Here is a 14,636-nt window from a genome sequence, read left to right as displayed (position 1 = left end):
TTGGTTTGACAGTTAGTGGAATATATTGCTTATTCGTTTACTTTTGCAGAAGAGAGTTCCAATTTTCTTTTTTTACGAAGGATGTGAACATAATAACATTCCTCCTTTTCTTACAGAGCGAATTATGGACTGCGCACGCTCAAAACACTGCTAGTTTATAACCTGCCCAGTTTGCACCAGTCCTCGGGGTAGATGCACATAGAATATGAAAGCGCCCTCGTAAACTTTAACAACTGTATTTTTTCCGATTATTGGATTTCCGTGAACAATGAGCACCCCGCAAAGTCCCTCTCCAACGCGGTGGTTCAAAGCATTGAGAAAGTAAGTGTGCAAGACCGCATCAGAATCATTGTATAGTGTATTTATCAACTTCAATCTCGATTTTCTCATTTCCCCCAAAAAATTGTGTGTCCTTATTTATAATATTTCAATTGTCTCATAAATCACCTTTTTGTTGCTTTTCTGGAATACATAGCCTGATTGGCTGGAAACATATTCCTCTCTCTTACTGGGGGTTGTCCTCAGTCTGAACACACTTTACATTTGGCTTATAACTGTAAACCTATTTAGAGGGGCCAACATTCTACAGATTAAACATGAGTGGGAAAGCAAGAGTTTGCTATGTATGCAAGATGAATGGCCGCCTAACATGCAGAAGGTACTGTAATTCATCTCAATTAGATATATTTCATATTCAATATTTGTCCTTAAACTACATTTAGTTTGTTACATTTAGAAGACCCAGGTTAATCATACACAGAAATACACGCTGTGTTTTGTTTTCTGGGTTACAGGACCAGGCTGGGGGAGCCTTGTATGAAGACCTACCTTCTGGAATGTGTGGATCTGCTGAAAAGGGCCAGAGCTGCCTTCCTGGCTGGACGGACAGTCAAGGAGAGCTTCAGACAGGCCCAACTGGAGGCTATTGTGCGCATGCTGGTGGAACATGAGTGTGACTTTGTGGATGCACTTGGGAGGGACCTCCATAAGGTGGGGGCACATGGGTTAAAACTTCTCAGAATTATCATAGCCAAAGTGTTTAACAACTTTATCAGTGGAACAAACATGGTTCAATGTTTTAATGCACCATCTCTTCCAAGGGTGTTTTTGACACTTCAGTGTTAATGTTTTGGTTTTGGCAGCCACGGTTTGAAACTGTGTTATCAGAGCTGATCCTGGTGAAGAATGAGGCTCTTCACGCCATCAATAACCTCAAGATGTGGATGGAGCCACAACGTGTAGAGAGAAACCTGGTGTGTGTTCAGCTAAATACTGGGGCTATAGGCGGCTGTAGAGAATGGGTCTGGGACTTTTTTTTGTTTGTGTCACGTTTGTGTGTTTGTGTGTTTGTGTCACGTCAAGCAATGTTTGGATTATTGATGACGACAACAATCTTGAACATGTGCCGTCTTTCTGCTACAAAGCCATACTTTGTGTTGAGCTGGCCAAATCAGATTAGAACTGAGACTTTCCCAGGCTTGCCCTGTTTCAAGATTAATGTAGGTTCATGTTGTTCCGTCTCTGTTAACCTGTCAGCCTCTCAACTGATCTCTGTGATGACTGTGTCCATGCACCTGCACCTGTGACTCATGTGATTGACTGGATAATGCAAGCCCCTCTTCTCTGCCTCTTTCTGATTTGTGTAGGCCACCATATTGGATGAGTGCATGGTGGTGAGTGAGCCACTGGGGGTGGTGCTGATTGTTGGGGCCTGGTGTAGCCCTGTCCAGTTCTGTCTGGGGCCCTTAGTAGGGGCCATCGCTGCAGGTAAAGATACCACAGTCTATCACTTAGGCCTACTTGTCAACAAGCATGATCCTTGACTGATCTTCTGTATTTGTTTCTGTAGGAAACTGTGGGATCCTTAATCCTTCAGAACACAGCTCTCATACAGCAGAGCTTCTCCACCGTCTCATTCCCTCATACCTGGACAATGTGAGTTCTAATTCATAGTACAGTGAAAGTGGCGTTTCCCTCATGCTTAACATTTGATTTCTAACTCTCTCTCCTGCTCTCTTCAAAGGAGTGCTTCCATGTGATCCTTGCACGGGTTAATGACTTGACAGAAGTAGTGGATCTCAAATTTGATCATGTCTTCTTCACAGGTAAAGCAAGGTGGTGTAACTCTTTTTTACTATTTTGCCATAATCTTTGTTTTGGTAGGATGAGTGTGTACTCTGCTATATGGTTCAGGTTAAGTTACTATAGCAACATGTTGCTGTCATTCCTCAGGAAACCGGGAGGATGGGAGCAAGGTGGCCGTAGCTGCAGCCCGAACGCTCACACCTGTCACCCTGGTTTTGGGGGGCAAGAACCCCTGTTACGTGGACCAGCAGTGTGACATCACCACCACAGCACGGCGCATTGCCTGGGCACGCTTCCAGAATGCTGGCCAGAGTTTGGTAGCGCCCGACTATGTTCTGTGCCACGTAGATGCCGAAGCACAGCTGCTCCAGGCCCTGCGCTGCTGCCTGCTACAGTTCTACGGCTCGGACCCCCGGGAGTCCAGGAGCTTTGGTCGCATGGTGAACCTGGAGAACTTCCACCATACCAGGGACCTGCTGTCGCGGTCTGGCAAGGTTGCTCTGGGCGGCCAGATGAACGAAGCAGAGAAATATATAGGTAAGTAAGTGGGAATTTATCTATTTTTTGTTTCTTAGAACTTCTATGAATGTACTAATGGTAGGTGTCATTAGTGTTACCACTGTGGATTGTTTATCTAAAAGTGTGCTTCATGTATTTTTGTGTGTGAAGCACCAACAATACTGACAGGGGTGGTGGATGCAGACCCTATCATGCAGCATGAGGTTTTTGGACCAGTTCTTCCCATTCTTACAGTCAACAGTGTGGATGAGGCAATTTCCTTAATCAACCAGAAGGAGAAACCTCTCTGTGTGTATGCTTACTCTAGCAACAGCAAGGTGAATGACACAATTGTTCAATGTATATGTTACGGTACATGTGGGAATACGGTACATGTGGGAAAACTAGGGTTAGGGTTAGGTGCTAGGGTGACTTGGTACATGCTGGCATGTCTAACCCTAACCTTAACCCTAACCCTAACCCTAACCTTAACCCTAGCACCTAACCATAACCCTAGTTTTCCCACATGTACCATATTCCCACATGTACCGTAACATATACACACAAATAGTCATACACTAGCAGTGTGTACACACACAACAAATGTAACATTTGGTCTATTCTCACACACCTTCATCTCCCTGGTGGACAGGTCATATCCAGGCTAATGAGGGAGACCTCCAGTGGAAGCTTCTGCTCCAACGACAGCATCCTGCAGAGCCTGATGGTGGTTCTACCATTTGGGGGAGTAGGTATGTTACTTCCAGATCATTGCTCCAGGCCCTCCTAACTTATCAGTGAACAGACCTGGCAAAGCAGCACTATGAATAAATGCATCATTAATCTTCTATCTCTTTTGACAGGTGCCAGCGGGATGGGTTTATACCATGGACGCTACAGCTTTGACACCTTCTCCTACAGAAAATCGTGTCTGCTCAGAAGCACACAGATCGAGTGTGTCACCTACCTGCGCTACCCACCCTATGAGGCCCGCAATCTGTCTCTGATGACATGGGCCAGTACCCTTTCCAAGAGGAATCAGGGCTGGTGTCAGATCATGTGACAGTGTAGGAGTGGTGTGGTATGAGAGCCATGTTAATTGATAGAGCCCATCCTCTTGTCTCCACTGCATCCTGGATAGCCCTGGCAATGGCATCCAAATGTGTCATGTCAGTGCTGTGAGGGTCTTAGAGATTGAGAGGAATCTCTGGGATATGGCATTGTTGTAGTGGTCCACATGCACTACATGAGTTGCTTCTTAAGTGTTTCAGAGAAGCATCTTTGACATGATTGGTCTCCAATAGAACATTTAGCATTCTACGGTTCATTGAGATCCATTAATCAACATAATAATGCAGTGATGATTAATAACTTCATTTACAGCCAATCTGTACTAAACAAACACTGTATACTGTGCACATTTGTAGGTTTTTGATCAAGCATTATTTATTCACCCTCATGTTTACTTTCCAATGATGTATTACGTTAATCAATGCTTTCTAAAATAATTCAGTCAAACCGTATTGAAGCCTCTTTTGTTACAAAACTTACAGAACATGCATTATCTTGTGTAGGTACTGTGGAATTTCCAATCGCTTTCCTCTCATTCAGATGGGACCATATTCTTTTCAAAGCTGTTCAAACCCATTTCTCACATTTCAGGAAAAGTTCAATATATTTCCTCTGGCAAAGTATCCATTTGGACTTAAGTCTATGGTAAAAGTAAGTTCCATCTCCAAGTTCCATGATAAAAAATAAAAATAAACTTTAACTTGGACAACGATAGAATTGTTTTGCCACTTCCCCATTCTTCCATCAGTAGCCTGTCATTCAGGTCTCTTGTATATCTTCTCCTCATTGCCTTCTATCATAGCTGCGTATCTGGCCAAGGTGAACAGGTAGTCGCTCAATCTAAATGAGGAGGCAAGATGAGAGTTTAAGAAATGGAGCACGACTTGAGAAACATAATACGTCTGCACATTTCAATGATGTACATACCTATTCAGAAATTTGGCAACATCAGCATCGGCCTCACCTGAGCGCACAATAGGGGAAACACTGTAAAAAGAACACATTGCCCTCAATGAGATGAGGGCATAATAAAGCATCTATTGGATTACAATGTTTGGTTTTGAACAGTGTAATTTCCTTCAACAGTACCAAAACTAGGGGGCATGGGCTAAGACATGCTAAAACGGACCTGCGCTCTGCTCTGCGACACACTGTCCGTGCTACATGTAGAGCAGCACTGCTCTTTCCTCCAGACTGTAAAACAGAACAAAGACATGAGCACAGAAGACCAAGCATTACAAAACAGTCTGTATTGACAATGTTCTCCCTCCATAAAATCATTGTACAGAGAAAGCGTGAAAAAATGTAATAAGCTGCTTTAGAGCTTTGTACATGCTTTCACTAAAAAGAATGCTATGCTCCGGATGCATTTCAGCTTTCATAGAAGCCTTGACGGGTGTTCCCAAGTCCCTCTCATCACGCCTCTAAAGCCTAGTACACACATAAAGATTGTCTAAATCTTAACAGATTTTTTTATCTGAGAGAGACCCCACACATGAAGATAAAAAATCATGGATTGAACTGTTTTGATAGTATTGTGTGTGGTGTGCTCCGATATTCCCAATACAGCACACCACATACAAAGATCTGTCCTACGACAGTCTAGAGTCTCGTCCCCCCAAGCCAGAAATCTCGTGTGATCAGGGTAGTAGTACCCTGACTGACCTGTATGAGGCAGCCATGTGCGACAGGGCAAATAAAGTTCCAAAGAACGAAAAGAAGACAACACGTCAGTCAGCTCGCTTCTTGATTGGATACATTCCATTCACAATCGGACTTGCGAGTTGTCAGTTTCGCTCACACACAAGAGGACTTTTGATCGTAAATATTGAACACGTTTAATATTTACGATCGTCGGCCCCGACCATTTCCCGAGCAGATTGTCGGGAGAAATTTACTCTCAAGACACCTCACACCACAGGATAATCTTGTAGAATAATCTTTAGAGCCATCCGATAATCGGGCGTTCAGGCTGTCCTTGGTGAGGGAAATCGGGCCAAAATCGACCAGATTATCTTTATGTGTGTACCAGGCTTAAGTTATTGGCTAACTTTCTCACATACTGTATGTGTTTCTGTGAAGCAGAATAGTTCCCAGGTATGATGGCTTACAGGCAAAATGAAGTTTGTTAGTGGTGGAAGTGCTTCTGTAAATGTATCAATCCAAGTTTCCAGGTCTGCCACTGGCTGGGAACTGAACTTAGTTTTTTCTGTTCAAAAAGAAAAGTAAGGTCAAATTGACATAATGTATTCACCAAGAAGACATGCCTCTTCTCTGAACAAATAATAACATTTCAGTTAGAGATATTTTTACAAAGACTATTTACTTATGTGACTTTCTCTTGCAGATGACCGAGGTGTGGCAATGTTTGATCCCACATCTTGTAAAATACACTGAATCTATGGGGTAAAAAGGCAGCATTGAGTAAAAAATTTACACATGACATCTGTTAACCAGTCTTATAAGATTATTTGAAAGTAGCAACAGTTGACACTCAGACCTTGTCTAGCTGATCTGTGAATGTATGACCTTTGTCGATGCAAAACTCTCTGGCCAAGCTGTAGAAGAAAATACAAGACAGTGAGAGATTCCCTCAGGACCAAAGCAAAATTATGAATAGATTGTATATTTACCCTATAGCTGATGACAACTCATCTGCTGATCCCAATGCTTCAAAAACAGTATCTTCCTTTGGTCTTCTCTCTCCAGTGAATGTACTGGAAAAACCTTTAGAAAAGACAGGAAGAGGAACCAAGCTTTTTGTTGAAATTACAATATAATGTTGAATGACTTAAATTGAGTATTGATATAGACTTGCAAACCCACCTTTATCTCCAGTTTTAGTGTATATTTTGGGGATCCTGCTGTCTCCCTCAGTTGCATATCTGTCCAGGAATATAAGAATTAGAGAGAGCATCATCACATACTAATCGCGGGGCATTTCAACAATCACTTATGTGTTTGTAACTCAAAGCCTTTCACAACATTGTTATGTATATGGATTCGTACTGTAGCTTGTTTCTGCAGTGAACAACCACGTGGATTTTATGTTCAGATGTAAACAACTAGCTAGCTACCCGGCTAAAAACGTTGAAAAGCTAGCTTTGTTGTTGACAATATCCCAATACAGGGATGTTCACTATACAGTAACTACCTTCTTTCTGATCCAACTGAGGTCCTTGTCCAATGCACACTTAAACATTTCACTGTCCTTAGCATACAACGTAGAAGAGAGGGTTTAGTAATCACTGAAGCCATGTTTTTACCTTGGATGGTACTCAGGGTTAAATAACGCGTGTTTTAATATAAATGCCTTATGTCTCTCTGCGGCATCCGTAACTGAGTGGGATGGACGCTTTATCACACGACCAATGGCACGAGGAAAGGAGAACGACGTTGATTGGACAGTGGAGGGTCTGTACATCTCAGCTCTGCCACTGATTGGACAGAATCAGAAGTGTGCTCTTCGCTGTGTTGACAGTTCCCTGTGAAGCAGGATAGCAGATTGACAGATTGTCCCAGGTAGGTTATGGAATTAAATAGTTATTATTTGCTACAGCTATGCATCGGTGACATTCTCTTGCTTAGCTAAGCTTTTATCACTTTTGAAAATTTAAAGTAGAGTTTTAAGAAGACACTTTCTTGTGTGGACTTTCTGAGGGCTAGAAACATCGAACCAGTCGTTTCCCTAATTGAATTAACTGGACATTAAGAAGCTGGCTAATCAGGCACTATTACGTACATTTTCTTTCAGATTTCTGATTTGTTATCAGAATGCACATAAGAGAATGCCTCGTGTCTGCGCCTGGTAAAGCCATCCTCCACGGAGAGCATGCCGTGGTGCATGGCAAGGTTGGTAGGATTCATCTCATTAGTGAATGGTGCATAAAGGACACATTCGTCCATGTCTAATTCTTCATTGATGTCTGTTGTCATTTTGCGCTAGTTGTACTTGTTCATCTGTTACCAATGATATTCTACACCATGTGCCATGAGATTTGCACATTCAATTAGCCTACACCACAGTGTTCACATTTCCACCCATGCTGAGGTTAACTATTTTACTCCAACCCTTTCTAGGTGGCTCTGGCTGTGAGTTTGAACCTAAGAACATATTTAAGGTTGCAGGCCACCAGCACTGGAAAAGTGTGTATCAACCTCCCAAATATTCACACTTTCCTGAACTGGGATCTGACTACCCTGCAGAAGCTGCTCCCTGACTCTGTTGGTGAGAAACGGCCCAGGGCTGGGGAATAGGCACTCACACACTTAATCCCCCTTTGGTATTTGTATTCATTTTAGGATCATTTAATATATTGACATTTTACATTTTATTTTACAGCTGAGCTGGATGATTTGAATGAGCTTGACGATAAGCTTGTCAGAAAACTGCGGGACTTTGCTGGTGTAACAAATGGAACCTTGGATACCCGAAGCATGGCCATCTTGGCCTTCCTCTACATCTACGTCTCTGTCTTTGCTGGGTCAGGGTAAGAGTGACATGATATTTAATAGAGCTAACTGACACAGAATATGCCTGGAAATGTCCACACAGGGTAATGCAGAAAAGTAACTCTGTAGTAAAACTTGAGGAAAAACTGAACAAATTACATTTCAAATAATAAATTAGTCAGATTGACATGCTCTGCCAGATCCTGAAAAAGTTGCTGTGTTAGTGAAGGCAGTCTTGAGCAGCTGGGAGCAGGGCAGATGCTGAGGAGCATCAGGCCTGCTGTTTGTGGGCAGGCCTAATGGGTGCTGAGCTGACATAGCGCTAGCGTGTCTGAAAGGGGTGATGGGCTCTGACAGGATGGGGCACTAATGAGAGTCTGGCAGCACAAGGCCATACTGCAGCCTTACCAAGTCTGGATGTGTTTGTCCCTGGGGAGAGGAGCCGGACAATTAGTTTAGAGTATCCTCCTGTCTGCCCGAAAGGAGCCTGTCATGACCATTGACAGCTGAACAAGTCTTCTCGACTCACACCCATTCGCATAATGTACACACTAGTGGGTCTTAATGAAAAGGAATGCTGTGTGTGAGTGTAATTGTGATAGAAGGAAATGCTGGGGTGGGGGTGGGGGGGCGGGGGGGCGGTGAGGGTTGCAGAATGTGAAAGCCTGTTCATGTCTAGTGTTCTTTTGTTCGTTTTTCTCACTATGCACTGATATAATGCTTTTGCTGTGAACTTAAGTTGTGTGGTCTGTTTTTACTCAGCATGTTAATGATATAGATTTTCATGTTTCGTGTTCATCTTGTCCAGTGAGTTGCCCAGTCTGACGGTGTCTGTGTGGTCAGAGTTGCCTACTGGTGCGGGTCTGGGTTCCAGTGCTGCCTTCTCTGTGTGTCTGGCTGCATCTCTGCTTTCTGCCAGTGGGGTCATATCGTCTCCACTGGGGGACCAGGACAACACAGCTAGGTAATGACCTGCCCTCCCAGCGGGAGACTACCAGTGATGTACTGTAGCCTCCTCGCATGTAAAGCTAACGTTTCATTGACAGCATGGGTTGGGTGGGGCTTGGCAGATCAGAGGCAACGAGAAGGGACAGAAGAGCATTGCAAATAGAGTGTGAAGATCAATGTGCATCACCTTGTTAGTAATATTTTGTCTGTCATTGTGACACCTAGGTGGAGTGAGGAGGAGATGGAGCTGATCAACAAGTGGGCTTTCCAAGGAGAGAGAATCATCCATGGTAACCCCTCTGGGGTGGACAATGCTGTAGGGACATGGGGTAAGACCTAACCCTAACCCTCCAGAAGCCAATATGAGCTTGGGCCAAGCTTATTTTAAACTCTGTACACATTCAGTGTATTATACTACATGTTCTTAACTTAATACGTAAGTGTACATTTGATCACATTATTTTTACTCTTGTAGGTGGCATACTGAGATACCATTCTGGGAAGATAACACCCTTGAGCAGGTATTGAGCAGTCAGTGTGTGCTATTCCCTTACTGTTTACATTACAATGAATATGATGAATAACTGATCTTGATTTTGATTATATGTATTATATAATTGAGTTAATTTCCTATGTTTCTAAGCACAAAGATTAAAACCAAAGTTCAATATATTAGAGATCTTACATTTTCAGGAACAATGTAACAGTTACTGGGGCGACTAGTATGAGGGAACTGTACATTATTATGATTACAATAACAGCACCTGAGTACACAATCTGGTATAATATTATAGATTTGCCTTCTATTGTTTTTACATTTTTGCAGAGTTCCAATGTTAAGGATCCTACTCACAAACACAAAAGTCCCGCGTAGCACCAAGGTACTTGTTGCTGGAGTGAAGGACAAAATTAACAAGGTACTAAATGGCTACTGTCTCCTCTGTGTGTTCCTCCCCAACCCTGTAATTACTGTAATCGCCAGTTCTTTTGCATGGAAAAGACACTCTGGGGCATGACGTTGAGTGCCTTCATAAAACATGGAAATTAAATGCTTAGCCAGCACTGTGTGCTGTTGCCTTGGTGACGCCAGCAGGTGTGCACAATTCTTGCAGATAGATGGTATCGTGGCAGTGTTGATTAGAGGGAAAGAGCAAAGTTACAGACAGCATTTGCTGTCAGCATTTGGTAGTTAGCCAAATAATATGCTTTTATGGATTCATTTGTCTTTTTATATGACATCGGTACAGTATGTACACTTGCTGACTTCCTAAATATATACAGTATACACTGTATGAAAGTCTGTAATTCATTGGAAGTCTCTTAACAAAAATATAAGGGTTAGGGTTATAACACTTGTTTTTGCTCCAATTTGTCATTAGTTGAAGTCAAAGATGTAAGATTTTTCTATGTACACAAAAGGCCTATTTCTCTCAAATTTCTTTAAATCTGTGTCACAGGTGTGGCATATCAAGATGGGGGGCGGAGGGGTCAGAAAACCAGTCAGTATCTGGTGTGACCACCATTTGCCTCACGCAGTGCAACACATCTCCTTCGCATAGGGTTGATCAGGTTGTTGATTGTGGCCTGTGGAATGTTGGTCCACTCCTCTTCAATGGCTGTGTGAAGTTGCTGAATATTGGCAGGAACTGGAACACGCTGTCATATCCAGAGCATCCCAAACATGCTCAACGGGTGACATGTCCGGTGGAGTATAGGCCATGCAAGAACTGGGATGTTTTCAGCTTCCAGGAATTGTGTACAGATCCTTGCAACATGGGGCCGTGCATTATCATGCTGCAACATGAGGTGATGGTGGTGGATGAATGGCACAACAATGGGCCTCAGGATCTCGTCACGGTATCTCTGTGTATTCAAAATGCCATCAATAAAATGCACCTGTGTTCGTTGTCCGTAGCATATGCTTGCCCATACCATAACCCCACCGCCACCATGGGCCACTCTATTCACAACGTTGACATCAGCAAACCGCTCACTCACATGACGGCATCTCCGGGATTCATCCTTGAAGAGAAAATTTCTCCAAAGGTGAGCATTTGCCCATTCAAGTCGGTTACGACTACGAACTGCAGTCATGTCAAGACCCCGGTGAGGACGCATGCAGATGAGCTTCCCTGAGACGGTTTCTGACAGTTTGTGCAGAAATTCTTTGGTTATGGAAACCAATTGTTGCATCAGCTATCCGGGTAGCTGGTCTCAGACAATCTTGCAGGTGAAGATGCCGGATCTGGAGGTGCTAGGCTGGCGTGGTTACAAGTGGTCTGCGGTTGTGAGGCTGGTTGGATGATCTGCCAAATTATCTGGAAACGACTTTGGAGACGGCTTATGGTACAGAAATGAACATTCAATTCACAGGCAACAGCTCTGGTGGACATTCCTGCAGTCAGCATGCCAACTGCACGCTCCCTCAACTTGCGACATCTGTGACATTGTGCGGTGTGATAAAACTGCACATCTTAGAGTGGCCTTTTAGTGTGACCAACCTAAGGCACACCTGTGCAATAATCATGCTGTCGAATCAGCGTCTTGATATGCCACACCTGTCCGGTGGATGGATTATCCCGGCAAAGGAGAAGTGCTCACTAACACAGATTTAAACAGATTTGTGAACAAAATGTGCAAAGAAATAGGCCCTTTGTGTACGTAGAAAAAGTCTTGGATCTTTGATTTCAACTCATGAAAAATTGGAGCAAAAACTAAAGTGTTGCGTTACTATATTTCCATGTTGTTTTCCAGTTTCCCTCTATAATGAAGCCTGTGCTGGAGTCAGTCGACTCTGTTTCCTGCACCTGTGAGCAAACCCTATCTGAGATGATCAGTGACACCACCACAGCAGAGCACTACAATGTCTTAGAGGTATAATATAGAACCACGTACGACATAGGCCTACCTGTGTAGTGGTGATGCTTACAACCCACCATGTGTAGAAGTAACAGTGTTGTTCTTACACTGTGTCACCAGTAAAGACTACAGCTGGTGTTATCTCTCCCATAGGAGCTCATTGACATCAACCAGCACCACCTTAACGTGATGGGTGTGGGACACCCTGCCCTGGACACACTTTGTCGAGTCACTCTAGCCAGGGGGCTTCATAGCAAGCTGACGGGCGCTGGTGGAGGGGGCTGTGGCATCACCCTCCTTAGACCAGGTATCTATTTACACCGCCTATTCAACTGCCTCACATGAATACATGGATACTACCCTTACATGTTCTCATATCGCCCTGTATATTAGATTGGTTAGCATTCTCAATATGAATCTATATGGAGCAGAGAATTGCTGATAGCCCAGTTTTCACATATTTTTTATGACCTCATTAAGATGACATATCTCTGAAATGCCTCCTGCATGTTGATTATACAGCCTTACGCAAGTAGGCCTAGATATGGCTCCATCTGAATGGTTTGACAAAAGATAGTGAGTAAAACTTTGGGTCGTCCCAACGTAAATGTGCCTTCAGTTTCTCCTATCCTCCTTATGTTCTGTAAAAGCTCTCATAGTGACAGGTTATGATGAGCAGGCAGCACAGAGAGAGAGAGAGGGTTGGTGAGGACGTTTCTGTTTGTCACTCTCTTTTTGACAAAACAAACAGGCAGTGAACCTGTCTGAAATTGCAGCGTTCTTTGTTTATGCCTGCAGCCTTTAAAGTGTTGAATTTTAATATGTTTAAGATCTCCCAAATATAGCCCCAAATGATGTTGGTTGGCTTTGTTGTAGCAAGTGATTTTTCTTGTTTGCAGCTTTTTCCCCAAAAAAAGTTCCTCAAGTGTCTATTTTCACCTATGCTCTCTTCTAGCTAAAACACTTTGATTTGGGTAAGAAAAGGAGCAAGCACCTAGTGAGAGAACCTTCTTGTCTTGTTAATTCTACCACTATGGTATTTGTATTTGTCACTGGCAAGTTAAAACATTTCCATCTCTAACTCCATTTTCACCAACACAGCTGGAGGCTCCCCTGCTTGACACATCCATTGGCACTTAGCCCTCAGTTACTCCAGGGGGAATGTCCCTGTAATTCATAATTGTAAGTCGCTTTGGATAAAAGCGTCTGCTAAATGGCAAAATTAATTAATTAAATCCATACCCTTAGCATTTAAGGCTCCTATGTTTACAAAAATGAGGTTATCTCCTATAAAGAATTTGTGATTTGTTTTCAGTCCATCACTGGGCACCCCTGGTGTTTGTCCTTCTGCTGGTAGCTGGGGGGGCTCTGCAGGTTGAGCTCTCATAGCAGTCTTTCCTGACTCCTCACACTCACACACCAGACAGTTACCCACCTCAACAGAGCACAGTGTGTGTCTTTTGGTCAGTCTCAGGGATGAAGGGAGTAAATACCTCCTAAAGGTAGAAAGTAGCAGTAGGCACAGACGCACAGTAGAATACATACAGTAGAATGGGCAAAAACATCTTTCTTTCTGCTTTTTGTTTGGGGTTCTGCTTTTTTTAGTTTGGGCTACCTGTGCGACACTGTTTTTTTTCTATTTTTTTCTCTTGCTAGAAACGGAGTGCTCGGTGGTCCAGAACACAATCCAAGATTTGAGAGACTGTGGCTATGACTGCTGGGAGACGAGTATAGCAGCACCAGGTGTGCAACAGCACTCTCCCCTCTCAGTGAAGGAGGAGGTCATGGAGGTTTTAAATTCCTACTGAGACCAAACCAGACCAGACTGGCCATGAGTGAACAGGAGGAGGTGTGCCCCCCCTGAGCTCTTCTTCCAGAGACACAACTGAAGTCTGAAGTCAGCGATGACCTATACCACCCTATGCTTTGCCTGGCTTAAGATCACTGTGATTCAAGATGCTCTAATTTTGTGAGAAGAATCAAGAATCAAGAATCAAACTAACACGATGCACATTTTTGGAACTTTCTAATCATGTCATGAAGTCATGGAACTGATTGTAGGAAAGCGATCATGCCACACAAGGAAATTAGTAGTTTTCAGTTTTTCATTTGATCCCTCCTCATTCCTTTGAGTGAATTAGTGGATTTTCACTGTTTTCCATGAGCTTATCATGAACTTGGAGACCAGGTACGATGTACCTGTGTAACAGGCCAATGCATTTCTGAGGTGAGATTTTATATTGTTCATAATTCCAATGGAGGGTGTTGTGGGCTAGTTGCCCAGAAGATGGCAGCAAAATCTCAGAATTGACAACAAATTTCTCAGATTATCATGATTTTTGTGGGTCATACATTAATTGTTAAAACGTTGTAAAACTGCAAATAAACCTCACTTTAATTTCAATGTTTCAAACGTAAGTAATGTGTGTGTTTCTTAACGTATCGAGAGCAATATTGCTGGCCTCCAACCAGGACTACTTATATTCAGAATACAGATTTAATGTGGAAAATAAACCACTATCCCAAGAACAATAGCAGGGGCTATTTATTTCCACAGGCCCAAAACAAAAATGCAATATCCATATAATTTTGTGGCAGACCATCTCTTGAAGACATCCCCTCAAGATCTTCACAAGAGCTTGAATTGAATATGTCGGTCTTTCTCTCTGATTTCTTTGGTCATCAAATGTGTATGACACATCCCACTCCTACCGGCGCAAATC

At 43.1% G+C, this 14,636-nt stretch overlaps 3 protein-coding genes across 4 annotated transcripts; 2 read left to right on the top strand and 1 right to left on the bottom strand.

Annotated features, from left to right (window-relative positions):
* Positions 1-268: 268 nt before the first annotated feature.
* Positions 269-3,646, top strand: aldh3b4 (aldehyde dehydrogenase 3 family, member B4; the record flags this gene model as incomplete). The annotated part of the gene is made up of 10 exons (XM_080532829.1): positions 269-321; positions 795-990; positions 1,143-1,253; positions 1,647-1,767; positions 1,850-1,935; positions 2,024-2,105; positions 2,233-2,622; positions 2,755-2,921; positions 3,236-3,335; positions 3,447-3,646. 10 exons carry the CDS (start codon positions 269-271, stop codon positions 3,644-3,646), a joined length of 1,506 nt encoding a protein of 501 aa, XP_080388955.1.
* Positions 3,647-3,781: 135 nt separating this feature from the next.
* Positions 3,782-6,920, bottom strand: mmab (metabolism of cobalamin associated B). Its single transcript, XM_080532184.1, has 9 exons — positions 6,809-6,920; positions 6,481-6,539; positions 6,288-6,381; positions 6,155-6,212; positions 5,981-6,053; positions 5,766-5,863; positions 4,784-4,848; positions 4,582-4,641; positions 3,782-4,494 (listed from the first exon to the last, which is right to left on the bottom strand). The coding sequence occupies exons 1-9, from the start codon at positions 6,910-6,912 to the stop codon at positions 4,410-4,412; spliced, it is 696 nt and encodes a 231-aa protein (XP_080388310.1). The 5' UTR covers positions 6,913-6,920; the 3' UTR covers positions 3,782-4,409.
* A 225-nt stretch (positions 6,921-7,145) lies between these two features.
* Positions 7,146-14,295, top strand: mvk (mevalonate kinase). 2 transcript variants are annotated; one of them, XM_080532170.1, is made up of 11 exons: positions 7,146-7,176; positions 7,409-7,506; positions 7,735-7,882; positions 7,997-8,144; positions 8,915-9,070; positions 9,280-9,383; positions 9,530-9,575; positions 9,881-9,971; positions 11,809-11,928; positions 12,067-12,220; positions 13,570-14,295. In XM_080532170.1, exons 2-11 carry the CDS (start codon positions 7,429-7,431, stop codon positions 13,719-13,721), a joined length of 1,197 nt encoding a protein of 398 aa, XP_080388296.1. In that variant the 5' UTR covers positions 7,146-7,176; positions 7,409-7,428; the 3' UTR covers positions 13,722-14,295. The 2 variants fall into 2 exon arrangements, with proteins under 2 accessions (XP_080388296.1, XP_080388297.1); XM_080532171.1 differs by lacking the exon at positions 7,146-7,176 and having other exon boundaries at positions 7,395-7,506.
* Positions 14,296-14,636: the final 341 nt, after the last annotated feature.

Source organism: Nansenia antarctica (assembly GCF_963989245.1).
Source record: "Nansenia antarctica genome assembly, chromosome: 5".
Taxonomy (NCBI): domain Eukaryota; kingdom Metazoa; phylum Chordata; class Actinopteri; order Argentiniformes; family Microstomatidae; genus Nansenia; species Nansenia antarctica.
Note: the sequence above shows the minus strand (reverse complement) of the source record. Positions and strands in the feature narration are given on the sequence as shown.

Excerpts from the sequence above, each read along its gene's own strand:
- mmab (XM_080532184.1), bottom strand. The coding sequence starts at position 6,912 with ATGGCTTCAGTGATTACTAAACCCTCTCTTCTACGTTGTATGCTAAGG. Across the intron at positions 6,540-6,808 it reads TCAGTTGGATCAGAAAGAAG|ATATGCAACTGAGGGAGACA; the intron begins GTAGTTACTGTA and ends ATTCCTGGACAG. Across the intron at positions 4,495-4,581 it reads GTTGCCAAATTTCTGAATAG|ATTGAGCGACTACCTGTTCA; the intron begins GTATGTACATCA and ends CTCCTCATTTAG.
- mvk (XM_080532170.1), top strand. The coding sequence starts at position 7,429 with ATGCACATAAGAGAATGCCTCGTGTCTGCGCCTGGTAAAGCCATCCTC. Across the intron at positions 9,972-11,808 it reads TGAAGGACAAAATTAACAAG|TTTCCCTCTATAATGAAGCC; the intron begins GTACTAAATGGC and ends GTTGTTTTCCAG. Across the intron at positions 11,929-12,066 it reads AGCACTACAATGTCTTAGAG|GAGCTCATTGACATCAACCA; the intron begins GTATAATATAGA and ends TCTCTCCCATAG.